At 67.9% G+C, this 18101-nt stretch overlaps 1 protein-coding gene across 2 annotated transcripts in view; it reads right to left on the reverse strand.

Annotated features, from left to right (window-relative positions):
* The window catches only part of VWA3A (von Willebrand factor A domain containing 3A), a 63464-nt gene that overhangs the window by 17307 nt on the left and 28056 nt on the right, over positions 1 to 18101 (reverse strand). For both annotated transcript variants that reach the window (XM_084882721.1, XM_084882722.1), the window contains exons 7-13: positions 13139 to 13245; positions 9118 to 9243; positions 7841 to 7949; positions 7627 to 7692; positions 5471 to 5593; positions 3834 to 3969; positions 3652 to 3755 (exon numbers count right to left, since the gene is read on the reverse strand). In XM_084882721.1, coding sequence (XP_084738847.1) covers positions 3652 to 3755; positions 3834 to 3969; positions 5471 to 5593; positions 7627 to 7692; positions 7841 to 7949; positions 9118 to 9243; positions 13139 to 13245 — 771 coding nt within the window. The remainder of the gene's footprint in view (positions 1 to 3651; positions 3756 to 3833; positions 3970 to 5470; positions 5594 to 7626; positions 7693 to 7840; positions 7950 to 9117; positions 9244 to 13138; positions 13246 to 18101) is intronic.

An 18101-nucleotide genomic window follows, 5' to 3' on the forward strand; every position in this document is an offset into this window, starting at 1 on the left:
GTGTGCTGAGGGAGGAGGACACACAGTGGGTGTGCTGAGGGAGGAGGACACACAGTGGGTGTGCTGAGGGAGGAGGACACACAGTGGGTGTGCTGAGGGAGGACACACAGTGGGTGTGCTGAGGGAGGACACACAGTGGGTGTGCTGAGGGAGGACACACAGTGGGTGTGCTGAGGGAGACACACAGTGGGTGTGCTGAGGGAGGACACACAGTGGGTGTGCTGAGGGAGGACGCACAGTGGGTGTGCTGAGGGAGGAGGACACACAGTGGGTGTGCTGAGGGAGGAGGACACACAGTGGGTGTGCTGAGGGAGGACACACAGTGGGTGTGCTGAGGGAGGACACACAGTGGGTGTGCTGAGGGAGGACACACAGTGGGTGTGCTGAGGGAGGAGGACACACAGTGGGTGTGCTGAGGGAGGACACACAGTGGGTGTGCTGAGGGAGGAGGACACACAGTGGGTGTGCTGAGGGAGGAGGACACACAGTGGGTGTGCTGAGGGAGGAGGACGCACAGTGGGTGTGCTGAGGGAGGAGGACACACAGTGGGTGTGCTGAGGGAGGAGGACACACAGTGGGTGTGCTGAGGGAGGACACACAGTGGGTGTGCTGAGGGAGGAGGACACACAGTGGGTGTGCTGAGGGAGGAGGACACACAGTGGGTGTGCTGAGGGAGGACGCACAGTGGGTGTGCTGAGGGAGGAGGACACACAGTGGGTGTGCTGAGGGAGGACACACAGTGGGTGTGCTGAGGGAGGAGGACACAGTGGGTGTGCTGAGGGAGGAGGACACACAGTGGGTGTGCTGAGGGAGGAGGACACACAGTGGGTGTGCTGAGGGAGGACACACAGTGGGTGTGCTGAGGGAGGACACACAGTGGGTGTGCTGAGGGAGGACACACAGTGGGTGTGCTGAGGGAGGACACACAGTGGGTGTGCTGAGGGAGGACACACAGTGGGTGTGCTGAGGGAGGAGGACACACAGTGGGTGTGCTGAGGGAGGAGGACACACAGTGGGTGTGCTGAGGGAGGACACACAGTGGGTGTGCTGAGGGAGGAGGACACACAGTGGGTGTGCTGAGGGAGGACACACAGTGGGTGTGCTGAGGGAGGACACACAGTGGGTGTGCTGAGGGAGGACACACAGTGGGTGTGCTGAGGGAGGAGGACACACAGTGGGTGTGCTGAGGGAGGACGCACAGTGGGTGTGCTGAGGGAGGACACACAGTGGGTGTGCTGAGGGAGGACACACAGTGGGTGTGCTGAGGGAGGACACACAGTGGGTGTGCTGAGGGAGGACACACAGTGGGTGTGCTGAGGGAGGACACACAGTGGGTGTGCTGAGGGAGGAGGACGCACAGTGATGTGCTGAGGGAGGAGGACACACAGTGGGTGTGCTGAGGGAGGACACACAGTGGGTGTGCTGAGGGAGGACACACAGTGATGTGCTGAGGGAGGACGCACAGTGGGTGTGCTGAGGGAGGAGGACACACAGTGGGTGTGCTGAGGGAGGACGCACAGTGGGTGTGCTGAGGGAGGAGGACACACAGTGGGTGTGCTGAGGGAGGAGGACACACAGTGGGTGTGCTGAGGGAGGCAGACACACAGTGGGTGCGCTGAGGGAGGACACACAGTGGGTGTGCTGAGGGAGGACACACAGTGGGTGTGCTGAGGGAGGACACACAGTGGGTGAGCTGAGGGAGGACACACAGTGAGTGTGCTGAGGGAGGAGGACACACAGTGGGTGTGCTGAGGGAGGACACACAGTGGGTGTGCTGAGGGAGGAGGACACACAGTGGGTGTGCTGAGGGAGGAGGACACACAGTGGGTGTGCTGAGGGAGGAGGACACACAGTGGGTGTGCTGAGGGAGGAGGACACAGTGGGTGTGCTGAGGGAGGAGGACACACAGTGGGTGTGCTGAGGGAGGACACACAGTGGGTGTGCTGAGGGAGGAGGACACACAGTGGGTGTGCTGAGGGAGGACACACAGTGGGTGTGCTGAGGGAGGAGGACACACAGTGGGTGTGCTGAGGGAGGAGGACACACAGTGGGTGTGCTGAGGGAGGAGGACACACAGTGGGTGTGCTGAGGGAGGAGGACACAGTGGGTGTGCTGAGGGAGGAGGACACACAGTGGGTGTGCTGAGGGAGGACGCACAGTGAGTGTGCTGAGGGAGGACGCACAGTGGGTGTGCTGAGGGAGGACACACAGTGGGTGTGCTGAGGGAGGACACACAGTGGGTGTGCTGAGGGAGGACACACAGTGGGTGTGCTGAGGGAGGAGGACACACAGTGGGTGTGCTGAGGGAGGACGCACAGTGGGTGTGCTGAGGGAGGAGGACACACAGTGGGTGTGCTGAGGGAGGAGGACACACAGTGGGTGTGCTGAGGGAGGACACACAGTGGGTGTGCTGAGGGAGGAGGACACACAGTGGGTGTGCTGAGGGAGGAGGACACACAGTGGGTGTGCTGAGGGAGGACACACAGTGGGTGTGCTGAGGGAGGAGGACACACAGTGGGTGTGCTGAGGGAGGACACACAGTGGGTGTGCTGAGGGAGGAGGACACACAGTGGGTGTGCTGAGGGAGGAGGACACACAGTGGGTGTGCTGAGGGAGGACACACAGTGGGTGTGCTGAGGGAGGAGGACACACAGTGGGTGTGCTGAGGGAGGACGCACAGTGGGTGTGCTGAGGGAGGAGGACACACAGTGGGTGTGCTGAGGGAGGAGGACACACAGTGGGTGTGCTGAGGGAGGACACACAGTGGGTGTGCTGAGGGAGGAGGACACACAGTGGGTGTGCTGAGGGAGGAGGACACACAGTGGGTGTGCTGAGGGAGGAGGACACACAGTGAGTGTGCTGAGGGAGGAGGACACACAGTGGGTGTGCTGAGGGAGGAGGACACAGTGGGTGTGCTGAGGGAGGAGGACACACAGTGGGTGTGCTGAGGGAGGAGGACACACAGTGGGTGTGCTGAGGGAGGACACACAGTGGGTGTGCTGAGGGAGGACACACAGTGGGTGTGCTGAGGGAGGACACACAGTGGGTGTGCTGAGGGAGGACACACAGTGGGTGTGCTGAGGGAGGAGGACACACAGTGGGTGTGCTGAGGGAGGACACACAGTGGGTGTGCTGAGGGAGGAGGACACACAGTGGGTGTGCTGAGGGAGGACACACAGTGGGTGTGCTGAGGGAGGAGGACACACAGTGGGTGTGCTGAGGGAGGAGGACACACAGTGGGTGTGCTGAGGGAGGAGGACACACAGTGGGTGTGCTGAGGGAGGAGGACACACAGTGGGTGTGCTGAGGGAGGACACACAGTGGGTGTGCTGAGGGAGGAGGACACACAGTGGGTGTGCTGAGGGAGGACACACAGTGGGTGTGCTGAGGGAGGAGGACACACAGTGGGTGTGCTGAGGGAGGAGGACACACAGTGGGTGTGCTGAGGGAGGAGGACACACAGTGGGTGTGCTGAGGGAGGACACACAGTGGGTGTGCTGAGGGAGGACACACAGTGGGTGTGCTGAGGGAGGACACACAGTGGGTGTGCTGAGGGAGGAGGACACACAGTGGGTGTGCTGAGGGAGGACACACAGTGGGTGTGCTGAGGGAGGTGCTCCCCCGGAGGACGGGAGAGCCGGATCTCGTCACCTTGTGGACCGTGGACGATACCGTCTTCTGGAGGACAGGCACGAACTCCGTGACGGGCAGAAAGGCGTTGGGCGCCAGCACCTGGTACAGGCTCAGCCTCCTTGCTGGGGACACAGGAGGGCGGGCCCGTGGAGCCGCAGGCTGTGCCCCGCGGGCCTCGCCTCGGCCGCCTCCTCGCCTACCTCTCAGGCCGTGGACCTTGAGCCATTCCGCCGAGGTCTTGTCCAAGCTGGGGAACTCGATGGTGAGGGGGGCTTCGTGCTTCCGGGCTTTAGGCAGGAGACCTCCGAGGGGCCCTCCGGCAATCTCCGCGGGAATCTGAATTAGAACGGAAAATCCGCATCACACAGCCTCATGCTGGAGCTGCCGAGCCTGCAGCCTCCGTGCACCCGGCCCCCACGGGGTCTTCCTGAAGGCAGTTCCCCTCCCTCTCACCATCCACCCCAGCCCCTCTGGAGATTTCTGGAATGCCAGGGGAAGAGCAAGATGTGCCCCAAACCCACTTCCTCTTCCCTGAGCTCGTCCCTGCCCCTCCCCATCCTGACCCACCGACAAGCACCCGGCCTCCTGCTGGGCGGCTTCGGCCCTGCCCGGGCTCAGGGATGAGGCCGCGCTCCCGCCACGTGGAGGCCGGCGTTAGGAGCTGAGGCCGCGGTGCGGAGCCAGGAAGCACACAGCCCACGGGGGAGCGAAACGGAGCAGAAACTCCCAGACTCGGAGCCTCCGAGCACCATCTGCAGGGATCTTGCTGTGTCCGAGTGCCATGTGCCCTTATCCACTCAGTTTATTTTTAAATTAAACGTGTGGCATTGAAGTGTTTTAATGTTCAATTTAATTTGCTTTCGAAAACAGACCCCTTTTTTGTGCTTAAATAATTTTAGAAAGATCTGTTGGTGAGCTAGATTTAAATATATAACTTTAAGAATATTAATCTATGTTTGAGCTTACAATCATCTCGTGAACCCCACACACTACATGCGTTTCACTTTGGGGAGCTCCTAACGACATGTGGCTGCCCGCAGACCCGGCTGGGTCAGAGCCGCTGGTTACCCTGCGGCCTCAGCCTGCTCGTCGCTAAGAGGTTACCCTGCCTGCCTGCTGCCGCTGCTGAAGGACACAGACCCCGGAGCACTAAGCCCGGCCCCTGCCCGCGCCCTGGGCAGGGAGCTGTGGTCCTGACAGGATGCCGTCGGGGTTCCGCGGAACCAGCAGGAGAGCCGGCCGCCCCGCAGCCGCCCCGGCTCCGCGCACAGCTCCCTGCGGGCGTCCGAGGGGCTCGGCGGGACCCTGAGCTGGGGCCCGGTGAGGGCGGGGGCCTCTCAGACAGCCTGCTCCGTGCGGGGATGTTCACGGTCCCACGGGGGAGAGAGGAAATGCCCAGTCTCCCGGCTAGAAGACCCACCAGGGCCCTCGACCCAGGGAGGCCGGCCCGCCAGCTCCGAGCGAGGGCTCTGCTCTCCTCACCCAGGACGTGGCCGCAGCCCGCCCTGCGGACGGGGAGGAGGGGCGGAGCGGGCCGCGGTGGCTCCGGAAGGTCCTGGATCCCCTGCACCCACCTCCTCCGGGGGCCGGGCTCCGGGCACCCACCTCCTCCGGGCACCCACCTCCTCTGGGGGCCGGGCTCCGGGCACCCACCTCCTCCGGGGCCGGGCTCCGGGCACCCACCTCCTCCGGGCACCCACCTCCTCCGGGGGCCGGGCTCCGGGCACCCACCTCCTCCGGGCACCCACCTCCTCCGGGGCCGGGCTCCGGGCACCCACCTCCTCCGGGGGCCGGGCTCCGGGCACCCACCTCCGGGGGCCGGGCTCCAGGCACCTACCTCCTCGGGGGGGCCGGGCTCCGGGCAGGGGGTGCCGCGGTGCAGGGCGTGGACGCGGGCCAGGAGGCACTGGGCCCTCTGCATCTCCGCCCGCAGCTCCTCCACGTCAGCGCTGGCGCAGGTCTGGGGGGTGGGGGGCGGTGAGCCGCTGGAGCCCCGGCCCCGCAGCAGCCACGGCGAGAGGCTCACGGCCAGAGGCCCACGGCCAGCGCCGCTCAGTGCGTGGCCGTAGGGCGCGCCCAGTGCGGCCGTGGAAACGGCTGGCGCCCCTCATAGACAGGCAGGCCCCGGGCCCGCTGCCCTCCAGGTGTGACCTCATGTCCTGAGCGCGATGCCGGCGCAGGACCCGGCACCACGGCAGGCCACCGCCCACGGGGCCGCCGGGGCCGCCGTGAGCAGAGCCAGGGGGGAAGAGGCTCCACGGGGGTGAGACATCAGGCTCAGCGCCGGAGGGGCCGGAGTGGCTCCTGGAGCCGGGCGGGGAGTGGGGGGCTGCCCTTTGGGGAGACAGGAGCGTTGGGAGCAGGAGAAGGGGGCTGCACCCACTGTGACTGTGGAGTCCACTGTGAGCGGCTGACTCTGTTAGTGACTTTCACGTCATTATTTTAAATCCTATAAATAAGAGGGTAATATGCAAACAGACCAAAGAGCAGAACTGAACAACCAATCAAAGTGTAATATGCTAACGAACCCTAAGCCTGCTCAACCAATCGCTATGACATGCACTGACCACTAGGGGGCAGTCAGTCAACTGGTCCACCAGCTGCTGTGATGTGCACTGACCACCAGGGGTCAGTCAGTCACTGACCACCAGGGGCCAGAATGCTGCCGGGGTCTGGATTGTGACTGAGCAGGATGGGGAGAACACCCCCCCCCCCTTCCCTCCCTCCCCGACCTGATCCTGCACCGGAGGGGGCGCTCCGCCTGGCTGCACCCTCCCCATTGGGACCCTCAGGAGCTATCGGAGTGCAAGCCTCAGCCCAATGCCACAGGCCACTCCCCCGGGGTGGGGGGGGGGGGCCCGGTGCAGGGCTCTCCCATCGGGACGCAGTGGGCGCAGTGGGCCGGAGGAGCGGAGCGGCAGGCGTGCTGGGCTGCGGGCGCCCAGAGGAGCCCGCCCGTGCATGAACCGGTGCCCCGGCCTCCAGCGTAAAAGTAGCACACGAACCACCACCCTCGGGCTCTTCTGGAACCGGGCGGCCCTCCCGCGGAGCTGGCCGCTGGCTGGCGGCAGGCGCCTCCCTCCGGCCCACATCGGCGCTCCCGGGGGCAGCCCTGCCCACGTCGCCCTCGCACCGGGCTTTGCTCACGTTGGCGAGGACAGAGGCTCAGGGTCTCCGCCTCCGCAGGAGCAGAGAAACACAGCTGTGCCGAGAGGACACGGCTCCACAGTGAGCCCTCTGATCCGCCGGCAGCATGACGGGCCCCATGGTCGGCACTCATTACCGACAACCAAATGCCAACAGGGCGACTGCAATGTCTTTTGAGCCGGAGACGGACCTCTGCGCACAGGCCGTGAAGTCTCCATCGCCCTGTGCGTGCGCCCACACGTGGTGTTTGTGGAGGAGCCGCACCCAAGGGTCCAGAGGGCTCAAGAGCCGTGGTTTGCGGACCGCTGGCCTGGCCCTCCCAGCCCTGCAGTCTGTGGCCGCTCAGGACGAGGGACAGGAAGGCCCCCGGCCCCGGCCCCTGCCTCCCCGTGGGCCCGCTGAGCGGCGAGCTCTCACTCGGCCTGAGCGGCTCGCAGGCTGTGTTCCTGCGGCCACTGGACTGCCCCTTGTGGCTGGGGCCTCCAGGGCCACGGGCCACGGGGCAAGGGCGGGCCGGGCGGCTCGGTGCAGAGCTGACTGCTCCTTCAGCAGTGGCTGCTGTGGGTCCCGGGGGAGGGGGGCGGTAACGGGGGAGGGGGCTGTAGGGCACGGGGGGGAGGGCACCGGAGCCGCGAGGCAGTCCCAGGGCTTTGCTGGGCCCACACGGTGGCCACTGGTCAGACCAGGACTCCCCAGGAGGCTTCCACGCGCTCAGCCTCACGGTGTGCAGTGAGCTCGTCTCACACTGTGCGCAGGGTCCTCCCCACTCTGAGCCTGCACCCGGTCCCGGGGGGGCAGCGAGCACGCGGTCTGCCGGCCCCGGGCCCGGGCCAGGCGGCACCTCACCTCTGCCTGCGGGCTGTAGCAGTGGTAGCGGCCCCCAACGGCCTCCGCCAGGTTCTTCAGGACAGCCTGCGGGAGCCGTGACCCTCAGGCACACAGTGCCTGCCTTCTCCTGCCCAGCCCAGCCCCCGGCCCACCTCCAGCCCGTCCCCTCCGCCCGGCCGTCCACACCACACCGGCCTCCAGCTGCCCTCAGCAGGAGAGCCGCGGTACTCACCGGGGGCACACGGTCCTCGCACTGGTAGGAGACAAGGTGGGTGCGGAGGCCCCGGCCCAGGGCGGCCTGCTGGATGTAGTCAGACAGGATTTCGGGGGGCTGATCTGGGCTGGGCAAAGGCAGAGGGAGATAAGGGGGCACCGCAGGAGGGCATTCCAGAGCAAAACGGTAATTTCCAGGGGAAATCGGCAGGGGCCCGCCCACCCCTGTGTCCCAGGCCTCCCGTGTCCCAAGCCACTCGTGTCCCAGGTCCCATGTCCCAGGCCTCCCGTGTCCCATGTCACCCGTGTCCCAGGTCCCATGTCCCAGGCCTCCCGTGTCCCATGTCACCCGTGTCCCAGGTCCCATGTCCCAGGCCTCCCATGTCCCATGTCACCCGTGTCCCAGGCCCCATGTCCCAGGCCCCGTGTCCCAGGCCCCATGTCCCGTGTCCCAGGTCCCATGTCCCAGGCCGCCCATGTCCCAGGCCGCCCGTGTCCCAGGCCGCCCGTGTCTCAGGCCCCGAGTCCCAGGTCCCGTGTCCCAGGCTTTCTGTGTCCCATGTCACCCGTGTCCCAGGCTGTCCATGTCCCAGGCTGCCCAGGCCCCGTGTTCCAGGTCCATGTCCCAGGTCCCATGTTCCAGGTCCCGTGTCCCAGGTCCTGTGTCCCAGGCCGCCCATGTCCCAGGCCGCCCGTGTCCCAGGCCGCCCGTGTCCCAGGCCACCCGTGTCCCAGGTTCCGTGTCTCAGGCCCCATGTCCCAGGTCCCATGTCCCAGGCTGTCTGTGTCCCAGGTCCCGTGTCCCAGGTCGCTCGTGTCCCAGGTCCCGTGTCTCAGGTCTTGTGTCCTAGGTTCCGTGTCTCAGGTCCCATGTCCCAAGTCCTGTGTCCCAGGTCTCATGTCCCAGGCCACCCGTGTCCCAGGCCTCCCATGTCCTGGTTGCCCATGTCCCAGGTCCCGTATCCCAGGTCCCGTGTCCCAGGTCCCGTGTCCCAGGTCCCGTGTCCCAGGCCTCCCATGTCCCGGCCGCCCATGTCCCAGGTCCCGTGTCCCAGCCCCTGTGTCCCAGGTCCCGTGTCCCAGGCCTCCCGTGTCCTGGTTGCCCGTGTCCCAGGCCTCCCGTGTCCTGGTCGCCCGTGTCCCAGGTCCCGTGTCCCGGCCCCCACGTGGGGAGTGGGCGGAGCACAGCACGGGCCTGGCCGCCAGGGCGGGCGCTCGGTCAGGCCTGTCGGGAGGCGGCCCGGGCGCTTTCTCCTAACCAGAGGTCTGAGCCTCTTGTCGGGACGGGAGACCTACCAGCTGCCCAGCACGGCCACCAGCGTGTCCAGCCCCTCGGCCGCGAAGGCCCTCCTCAGGGCCGCCAGCAGGCTGCTGCCTCCCGCCGGCGGCGGCGTCTCCACCCAGAGCCTGAGCTCCCGGAGGCTGGGGACAGACAGCAGCCGTCACCGCTCCGGACACAGCCGCCACTGGAGCGGAGACGGCTCTGAGCGCTCTGTTCCCGCTCTGGGGCAGGAGACCGAGCTCACGAGGCATCGCGGAGACTGAGCAGCCGGCACCACGGACACCAGGCCAGGCTCGCCTCGGCGGTGCTGGGGGACTGCTGTCAGAGGGCCTGGCGAGACCCCCTCGCCCCCGACTCTCCTGGGGGGCAGCCGCCTCAGACCGTGCGGTGACCCCAACACCCAGAGCCCGAGCGTGCGGTGACCCCAACACCCAGAGCCCGAGCGTGCGGTGACCCAGCACCCAGAGCCCGAGCGTGCGGTGACCCCAACACCCAGAGCCCGAGCGTGCGGTGACCCAACACCCAGAGCCCGAGCGTGCGGTGACCCAGCACCCAGAGCCCGAGCGTGCGGTGACCCCAACACCCAGAGCCCGAGCGTGCGGTGACCCAGCACCCAGAGCCCGAGCGTGCGGTGACCCAGCACCCAGAGCCCGAGCGTGCGGTGACCCAGCACCCAGAGCCCGAGCGTGCGGTGACCCAGCACCCAGAGCCCGAGCGTGCGGTGACCCAGCACCCAGAGCCCGAGCGTGCGGTGACCCAGCACCCAGAGCCCGAGCGTGCGGTGACCCAGCACCCAGAGCCCGAGCGTGCGGTGACCCAGCACCCAGAGCCCGAGCGTGCGGTGACCCAGCACCCAGAGCCCGAGCGTGCGGTGACCCCAACACCCACAGGCCGAGCGTGCGGTGACCCAGCACCCAGAGCCCGAGCCTGCGGTGACCCAGCACCCAGATCCCGAGCGTGCGGTGACCCAACACCCAGAGCTCGAGCGTGCGGTGAGCCCAGCACCCAGAGCCCGAGCGTGCGGTGACCCAACACCCAGAGCCCGAGCGTGCGGTGACCCAGCACCCAGAGCCCGAGCGTGCGGTGAGCCCAACACCCAGAGCCCGAGCGTGCGGTGACCCCAGCACCCAGAGCCCGAGCGTGCGGTGAGCCCAACACCCAGAGCCCGAGCGTGCGGTGACCCCAGCACCCAGAGCCCGAGCGTGCGGTGAGCCCAACACCCAGAGCCCGAGCGTGCGGTGACCCAGCACCCAGAGCCCGAGCGTGCGGTGACCCCAACACCCACAGGCCGAGCGTGCGGTGACCCAGCACCCAGAGCCCGAGCGTGCGGTGAGCCCAACACCCAGAGCCCGAGCGTGCGGTGAGCCCAACACCCAGAGCCCGAGCGTGCGGTGACCCAACACCCAGAGCCCGAGCGTGCGGTGAGCCCAACACCCAGAGCCCGAGCGTGCGGTGACCCAACACCCAGAGCCCGAGCGTGCGGTGACCCAGCACCCAGAGCCCGAGCGTGCGGTGACCCAGCACCCAGAGCCCGAGCGTGCGGTGACCCAGCACCCAGAGCCCGAGCGTGCGGTGACCCAGCACCCAGAGCCCGAGCGTGCGGTGACCCAGCACCCAGAGCCCGAGCGTGCGGTGACCCAGCACCCAGAGCCCGAGCGTGCGGTGACCCAGCACCCAGAGCCCGAGCGTGCGGTGACCCAGCACCCAGAGCCCGAGCGTGCGGTGACCCAGCACCCAGAGCCCGAGCGTGCGGTGACCCAGCACCCAGAGCCCGAGCGTGCGGTGACCCAGCACCCAGAGCCCGAGCGTGCGGTGACCCAGCACCCAGAGCCCGAGCGTGCGGTGACCCAACACCCAGAGCCCGAGCGTGCGGTGACCCAGCACCCAGTGCCCGAGCGTGCGGTGACCCAGCACCCAGAGCCCGAGCGTGCGGTGAGCCCAACACCCAGAGCCCGAGCGTGCAGTGACCCAGCACCCAGAGCCCGAGCGTGCGGTGACCCAGCACCCAGAGCCCGAGCGTGTGGTGACCCAGCACCCAGAGCCCGAGCGTGCGGTGACCCAACACCCAGAGCCCGAGCGTGCGGTGACCCAGCACCCAGAGGTCCGGGCGGGGGGGGGCAGTGAGGCCGCCTCCGGGCAGTGCTCTCCCGGGAGCACCTCCATGGCGCTGTGAGAGCTCTGCTCCTCCCACTTCCTTTCCGTCTGAATTAAAAAAACAAAATCTCAGCTTCTTGCTAGAAATCTGTCTTTCGTTATTGCAACTACTGACTGTCCCTTTGTTGTTGTTGTTAATCTTCCTCTGAGGATGTTTTTCCATTGACTTTTAGAGAGAGGATGAGGGAGGAAAGGAGAGAGGGAGGGAGGGAGGGAAGGAGCGATTGAGGCTGAGCCGGGGATCTAGCCTGCAGCCAAGGTACAGACCCTTGACCGAATCGAACCCGAGACCCTCCAGGCCTCGGCCGGCACTCTGCCCATGAGCCCCAGGCAGAGGCGTCTCCTTTCAGAACGAGCAGGCTGGGCCCAGCACCGCCCAGGGTGTCCGGCTGGGATCCACGGGCCGTTTGCTTTGGTTCCTCAGGGCGTGCTGCGGCTGCGCTCTGGCTGGGCTGGGCCTCCGGCTCCTCAGCAGGTGCTGGGGAGCCCCGTCCACAGTGAACGGGTGACACGGGGACACAGGCAGAGCGGGTGCAGAGACATGACGGACATCACGCATCCAGGCTGACCGAGGGAGGAGCTGCTGCCGGACGACCCCAGCCCCCTCGGGTTTGGACAGCGGAGACGGGTCTGACTGAGGGGCGCCCCGGGAGCAGCACTGTCCCCGAGCACCTGCCACACGCCAGGCCCATTTCCATTTCGTCCTCACAGCTCAGAGGGGCAGTTCTCGGCTCCTCCTGCTTACAGAGGGTGAAGGACTGGCCGAGTCACCAGGACTGCCAGAGCCGGCTCAGAGCCAGACGTTCCTGGCTCTGGCGCTGCTGCTTGGGCGTGTCCCTTAGCCCGAGCCTCAGGTTCCTCACCCGCCGCATGGGGACTGGCCACAAATCACACTGAGAACAGCCTGGTGGTGTGCGTGCCCTCGTGTGCAACGCCATCACAAGATGGCCACCACCAGATGGCCACGCGCACAGCGGAGGTGGGGCCGGCGGCAGCTGTGTGGTGAGGCCTGGGGGTCCCGCAGCTCCACATGGCGCAGAGGAGGCTGGTCCCAGAGGAGGAGGCTGGTTGCAACGGGGGAGGGCAGTGGCGGGCGATCAGGCTGGCAGGGGAGCCATTAGGGGGCGATCGGGCTCACAGGCAGAAGTGGTTAGGGGTGATCAGGTGGCAAGCAGGTAAGCGGTTGGGAGCCAGCAGTCCCAGATTGTGAGAGGGATGTCCGACTGCTGGGGTAGGCCTGATCCCTGTCTGGCAGTCACACATCCCCCGAGGGGTCCCAGATTGGAGAGGGTGCAGGCGGGGCTGAGGGACCACCTCCCTACCCCGGCCCATGCACGAATTTCATGCCCCAGGCCTCTCGTATTAAATAAGACAGTGCATGTAAGTGCCTAGCACATGGCAGGGATCAAAGGTATTTCCTTCCTGGAAGACATTTTTACTTAGTGGAATAAGTAACACTCTTCCCCACCTTCCCTCTCACCACTTCCCCCATAGGAACTCCCATAAGGGCTGGGAGCTGAGCGGTCTGTGCAGTGGGCACTGACAGTGTGCGAGAGCAGGGCCTGAGGGCGGTGGCCGGAGCGCGGTCCCACTCCTGCCAGGCACCTGCTGGGCGGACTTCCGGGGGCTTCCAGTCCTGCTCCCCCCTCCCCCTCCCCCTCCCCCTCCCCCCTCTAAGTAATAACTGGACGGAAGTGGTGCCCTGGCCGCCTTGTCTCTCACTGGGGGCTGCTGGGAGGCTGGCCCTTTCCCACAGCGCCTGGCGCCTGGGGGCTGTTCTGTGAGCTGTCTCTGTGCTGACCGCTCCGCTGGGGTCGTGGGCTGGCGCTCGGACCGCGCTCTGAGGACACTGGCGCGGAGGGTGGCCAGGCGGCCGCTCACCTGGAGGCGCTGACGGCCACGGGCTCCGGCCAGCGGGCGCTGGCGGTGGAGCCGAAGGTCAGGACGAACAGCCTCTCCTTGTGGCTCAGCTGCTCGTCGATGAGGCTCTGGGGACAGGGCGTGGGAGGGCGGCGGCTACGCTGGCTGAGCGGACTGAGTGGGACCGGCAGGGTCGGTCGCCCAGGGACCCCGCCTCCATGACTGAGGGCACGCGGGGGTCACCGGCTCCCCCAGATTAGCTGGGGCAGGGGGGCATGTCACCGAGCACGCGCGCACCGGAGCCAAGTGGGGGCTGTGAGGGAGAGCTGGGGAAGGAGCTGGCGAAGGCACAGCCCTGGGAAGGCTGGGAGGAGGGTGGATGGGCGGGCGCCGGCCCGAGCCAGGCCCAGGAGGAGGCTGGTGGTTTGGTGAAATCTCGCTCCTTCCCCAGCCCCAGGAAGCAGGGGGAGCCCGGCCAGAACCCCCGCCCTTCGGCGCCACCGGGATCTCCTCTCAGGAGGCCTATGGCTCGGCAGAAGCACCGTGGGAACAGCTGGAACTGGTGAGCCTGCCCTGTTAGCGTGCGGCTGTGCTCTCACAGGGAAGGCACACGCTGGGGGTGTTACACACGGGCCTGGGAGCTCAGCTGGCAGTGCAGCCACCCTCCCCCTGGAGCGCCTCTGGGACGGAGGAGTAACCGCTTGGCTCAAACACCAGACCGCCGGCTTTGCAGCCCCGGCCTCTGCCACCTGTCACTGCCCACAGGGCATGCCGCTGCCTCCCCCGTCACCGGTCCTCCTCCCCCGTCACCGGTCCTCCTCCCCCGTCACCGGTCCTCCTCCCCCGTCACCGGTCCTCCTCCCGTCACCGGTCCTCCTCCTCCCGTCACCGGACCTCCTCCCCCGTCACCGGTCCTCCTCCCGTCACCGGTCCTCCTCCCGTCACCGGTCCTCCTCCCGTCACCGGTCCTCCTCCCGTCACCGGTCCTCCTCCCCCGTCACCTGTCCTCCTCCCGTCACCGGTCCTCCTCCCGTCACCTGTCCTCCTCCCCCGTCACCGGTCCTCCTCCCGTCACCGGTCCTCCTCCCGTCACCTGTCCTCCTCCCCCGTCACCGGTCCTCCTCCCGTCACCGGTCCTCCTCCCGTCACCTGTCCTCCTCCCCCGTCACCGGTCCTCCTCCCGTCACCTGTCCTCCTCCCGTCACCGGTCCTCCTCCCCCGTCACCGGTCCTCCTCCTCCCGTCACCGGTCCTCCTCCCGTCACCGGTCCTCCTCCCCCGTCACCGGTCCTCCTCCCGTCACCGGTCCTCCTCCCCCGTCACCGGTCCTCCTCCCGTCACCGGTCCTCCTCCCGTCACCGGTCCTCCTCCCCCGTCACCGGTCCTCCTCCCGTCACCTGTCCTCCTCCCCCGTCACCGGTCCTCCCCCGTCACCGGTCCTCCTCCCGTCACCGGTCCTCCTCCCGTCACCGGTCCTCCTCCCGTCACCTGTCCTCCTCCCGTCACCGGTCCTCCTCCCCCGTCACCGGTCCTCCTCCTCCGTCACCGGTCCTCCTCCCGTCACCGGTCCTCCTCCCCCGTCACCGGTCCTCCTCCTCCGTCACCGGTCCTCCTCCCGTCACCTGTCCTCCTCCCCCGTCACCGGTCCTCCCCCGTCACCGGTCCTCCTCCCGTCACCGGTCCTCCTCCCGTCACCGGTCCTCCTCCCGTCACCTGTCCTCCTCCCGTCACCGGTCCTCCTCCCCCGTCACCGGTCCTCCTCCTCCGTCACCGGTCCTCCTCCCGTCACCGGTCCTCCTCCCCCGTCACCGGTCCTCCTCCCCCGTCACCGGTCCTCCTCCTCCGTCACCGGTCCTCCTCCCGTCACCTGTCCTCCTCCCCCGTCACCGGTCCTCCTCCCCCGTCACCGGTCCTCCTCCTCCCGTCACCTGTCCTCCTCCCCCGTCACCTGTCCTCCTCCCCCGTCACCGGTCCTCCTCCCCCGTCACCGGTCCTCCTCCCGTCACCGGTCCTCCTCCCGTCACCGGTCCTCCTCCCCCGTCACCGGTCCTCCTCCCCCATCACCGGTCCTCCTCCCGTCACCGGTCCTCCTCCCCCGTCACCTGTCCTCCTCCCGTCACCGGTCCTCCTCCCCCGTCACCGGTCCTCCTCCCCCGTCACCGGTCCTCCTCCCGTCACCGGTCCTCCTCCCGTCACCGGTCCTCCTCCCCCGTCACCTGTCCTCCTCCCGTCACCGGTCCTCCTCCCCCGTCACCGGTCCTCCTCCCCCGTCACCTGTCCTCCTCCCGTCACCTGTCCTCCTCCGTCACCGGTCCTCCTCCTCCGTCACCGGTCCTCCTCCGTCACCGGTCCTCCTCCGTCACCGGTCCTCCTCCCCCGTCACCGGTCCTCCTCCCGTCACCTGTCCTCCTCCCCCGTCACCGGTCCTCCTCCCGTCACCTGTCCTCCTCCCGTCACCTGTCCTCCTCCCGTCACCTGTCCTCCTCCCCCGTCACCTGTCCTCCTCCCCCGTCACCGGTCCTCCTCCCGTCACCGGTCCTCCTCCCGTCACCTGTCCTCCTCCCGTCACCTGTCCTCCTCCCCCGTCACTGGTCCTCCTCCCCCGTCACCGGTCCTCCTCCTCCGTCACCTGTCCTCCTCCGTCACCGGTCCTCCTCCCCCGTCACCTGTCCTCCTCCCGTCACCTGTCCTCCTCCCCCGTCACCGGTCCTCCTCCCCCGTCACCGTCCTCCTCCCGTCACCGGTCCTCCTCCCGTCACCGGTCCTCCTCCCCCGTCACCTGTCCTCCTCCCGTCACCGGTCCTCCTCCCCCGTCACCTGTCCTCCTCCCGTCACCTGTCCTCCTCCGTCACCGGTCCTCCTCCTCCGTCACCGGTCCTCCTCCGTCACCGGTCCTCCTCCGTCACCGGTCCTCCTCCCCCGTCACCTGTCCTCCTCCCCGTCACCGGTCCTCCTCCCGTCACCGGTCCTCCTCCCGTCACCTGTCCTCCTCCCATCACCGGTCCTCCTCCCGTCACCTGTCCTCCTCCCCCGTCACCTGTCCTCCTCCCCCGTCACCTGTCCTCCTCCCGTCACCGGTCCTCCTCCGTCACCTGTCCTCCTCCCCCGTCACCTGTCCTCCTCCTCCCGTCACCGGTCCTCCTCCGTCACCTGTCCTCCTCCTCCCGTCACCGGTCCTCCTCCCGTCACCTGTCCTCCCTCCCCCGTCACCTGTCCTCCTCCTCCCGTCACCGGTCCTCCTCCCGTCACCGGTCCTCCTCCCGTCACCGGTCCTCCTCCCCGTCACCTGTCCTCCTCCCGTCACCTGTCCTCCTCCCGTCACCTGTCCTCCTCCCCCCGTCACCGGTCCTCCTCCCCCATCACCGGTCCTCCTCCTCCGTCACCTGTCCTCCTCCGTCACCGGTCCTCCTCCCCGTCACCTGTCCTCCTCCCCCGTCACCTGTCCTCCTCCCCCGTCACCGGTCCTCCTCCCGTCACCGGTCCTCCTCCCGTCACCTGTCCTCCTCCCCCGTCACCTGTCCTCCTCCCCCGTCACCTGTCCTCCTCCCGTCACCGGTCCTCCTCCGTCACCTGTCCTCCTCCCCCGTCACCTGTCCTCCTCCTCCCGTCACCGGTCCTCCTCCGTCACCTGTCCTCCTCCTCCCGTCACCGGTCCTCCTCCCGTCACCTGTCCTCCTCCCCCGTCACCTGTCCTCCTCCTCCCGTCACCGGTCCTCCTCCCGTCACCGGTCCTCCTCCCGTCACCGGTCCTCCTCCCGTCACCGGTCCTCCTCCCGTCACCTGTCCTCCTCCCGTCACCTGTCCTCCTCCCGTCACCTGTCCTCCTCCCGTCACCGGTCCTCCTCCGTCACCGGTCCTCCTCCTCCCGTCACCGGTCCTCCTCCCGTCACCTGTCCTCCTCCCGTCACCTGTCCTCCTCCCGTCACCGGTCCTCCTCCCGTCACCGGTCCTCCTCCCCCGTCACCGGTCCTCCTCCCGTCACCGGTCCTCCTCCCCCGTCACCGGTCCTCCTCCCCCGTCACCGGTCCTCCTCCCCCGTCACCGGTCCTCCTCCTCCGTCACCGGTCCTCCTCCCCCGTCACCGGTCCTCCTCCCCCGTCACCGGTCCTCCTCCCGTCACCGGTCCTCCTCCCCCGTCACCGGTCCTCCTCCCGTCACCGGTCCTCCTCCCGTCACCGGTCCTCCTCCCCCGTCACCGGTCCTCCTCCCCCGTCACCGGTCCTCCTCCCCCGTCACCGGTCCTCCTCCTCCCGTCACCGGTCCTCCTCCCGTCACCTGTCCTCCTCCCGTCACCTGTCCTCCTCCCGTCACCGGTCCTCCTCCCGTCACCGGTCCTCCTCCCCCGTCACCGGTCCTCCTCCCCCGTCACCGGTCCTCCTCCTCCGTCACCGGTCCTCCTCCTCCCGTCACCGGTCCTCCTCCCGTCACCTGTCCTCCTCCCGTCACCTGTCCTCCTCCCGTCACCGGTCCTCCTCCCGTCACCGGTCCTCCTCCCGTCACCGGTCCTCCTCCCCCGTCACCGGTCCTCCTCCCCCGTCACCGGTCCTCCTCCTCCCGTCACCGGTCCTCCTCCCGTCACCGGTCCTCCTCCCGTCACCGGTCCTCCTCCCCCGTCACCGGTCCTCCTCCCGTCACCGGTCCTCCTCCCCCGTCACCGGTCCTCCTCCCGTCACCGGTCCTCCTCCTCCGTCACCGGTCCTCCTCCCGTCACCGGTCCTCCTCCCGTCACCGGTCCTCCTCCCCCGTCACCGGTCCTCCTCCCGTCACCGGTCCTCCTCCCCCGTCACCGGTCCTCCTCCCCGTCACCGGTCCTCCTCCTCCGTCACCGGTCCTCCTCCCGTCACCGGTCCTCCTCCCGTCACCGGTCCTCCTCCCCGTCACCGGTCCTCCTCCCCCGTCACCGGTCCTCCTCCCGTCACCTGTCCTCCTCCCGTCACCTGTCCTCCTCCCGTCACCTGTCCTCCTCCCCCGTCACCGGTCCTCCT

The sequence above is a fragment of the Pipistrellus hanaki genome, assembly GCF_964339955.1.
Source record: "Pipistrellus hanaki genome assembly, chromosome: 4".
Taxonomy (NCBI): domain Eukaryota; kingdom Metazoa; phylum Chordata; class Mammalia; order Chiroptera; family Vespertilionidae; genus Pipistrellus; species Pipistrellus hanaki.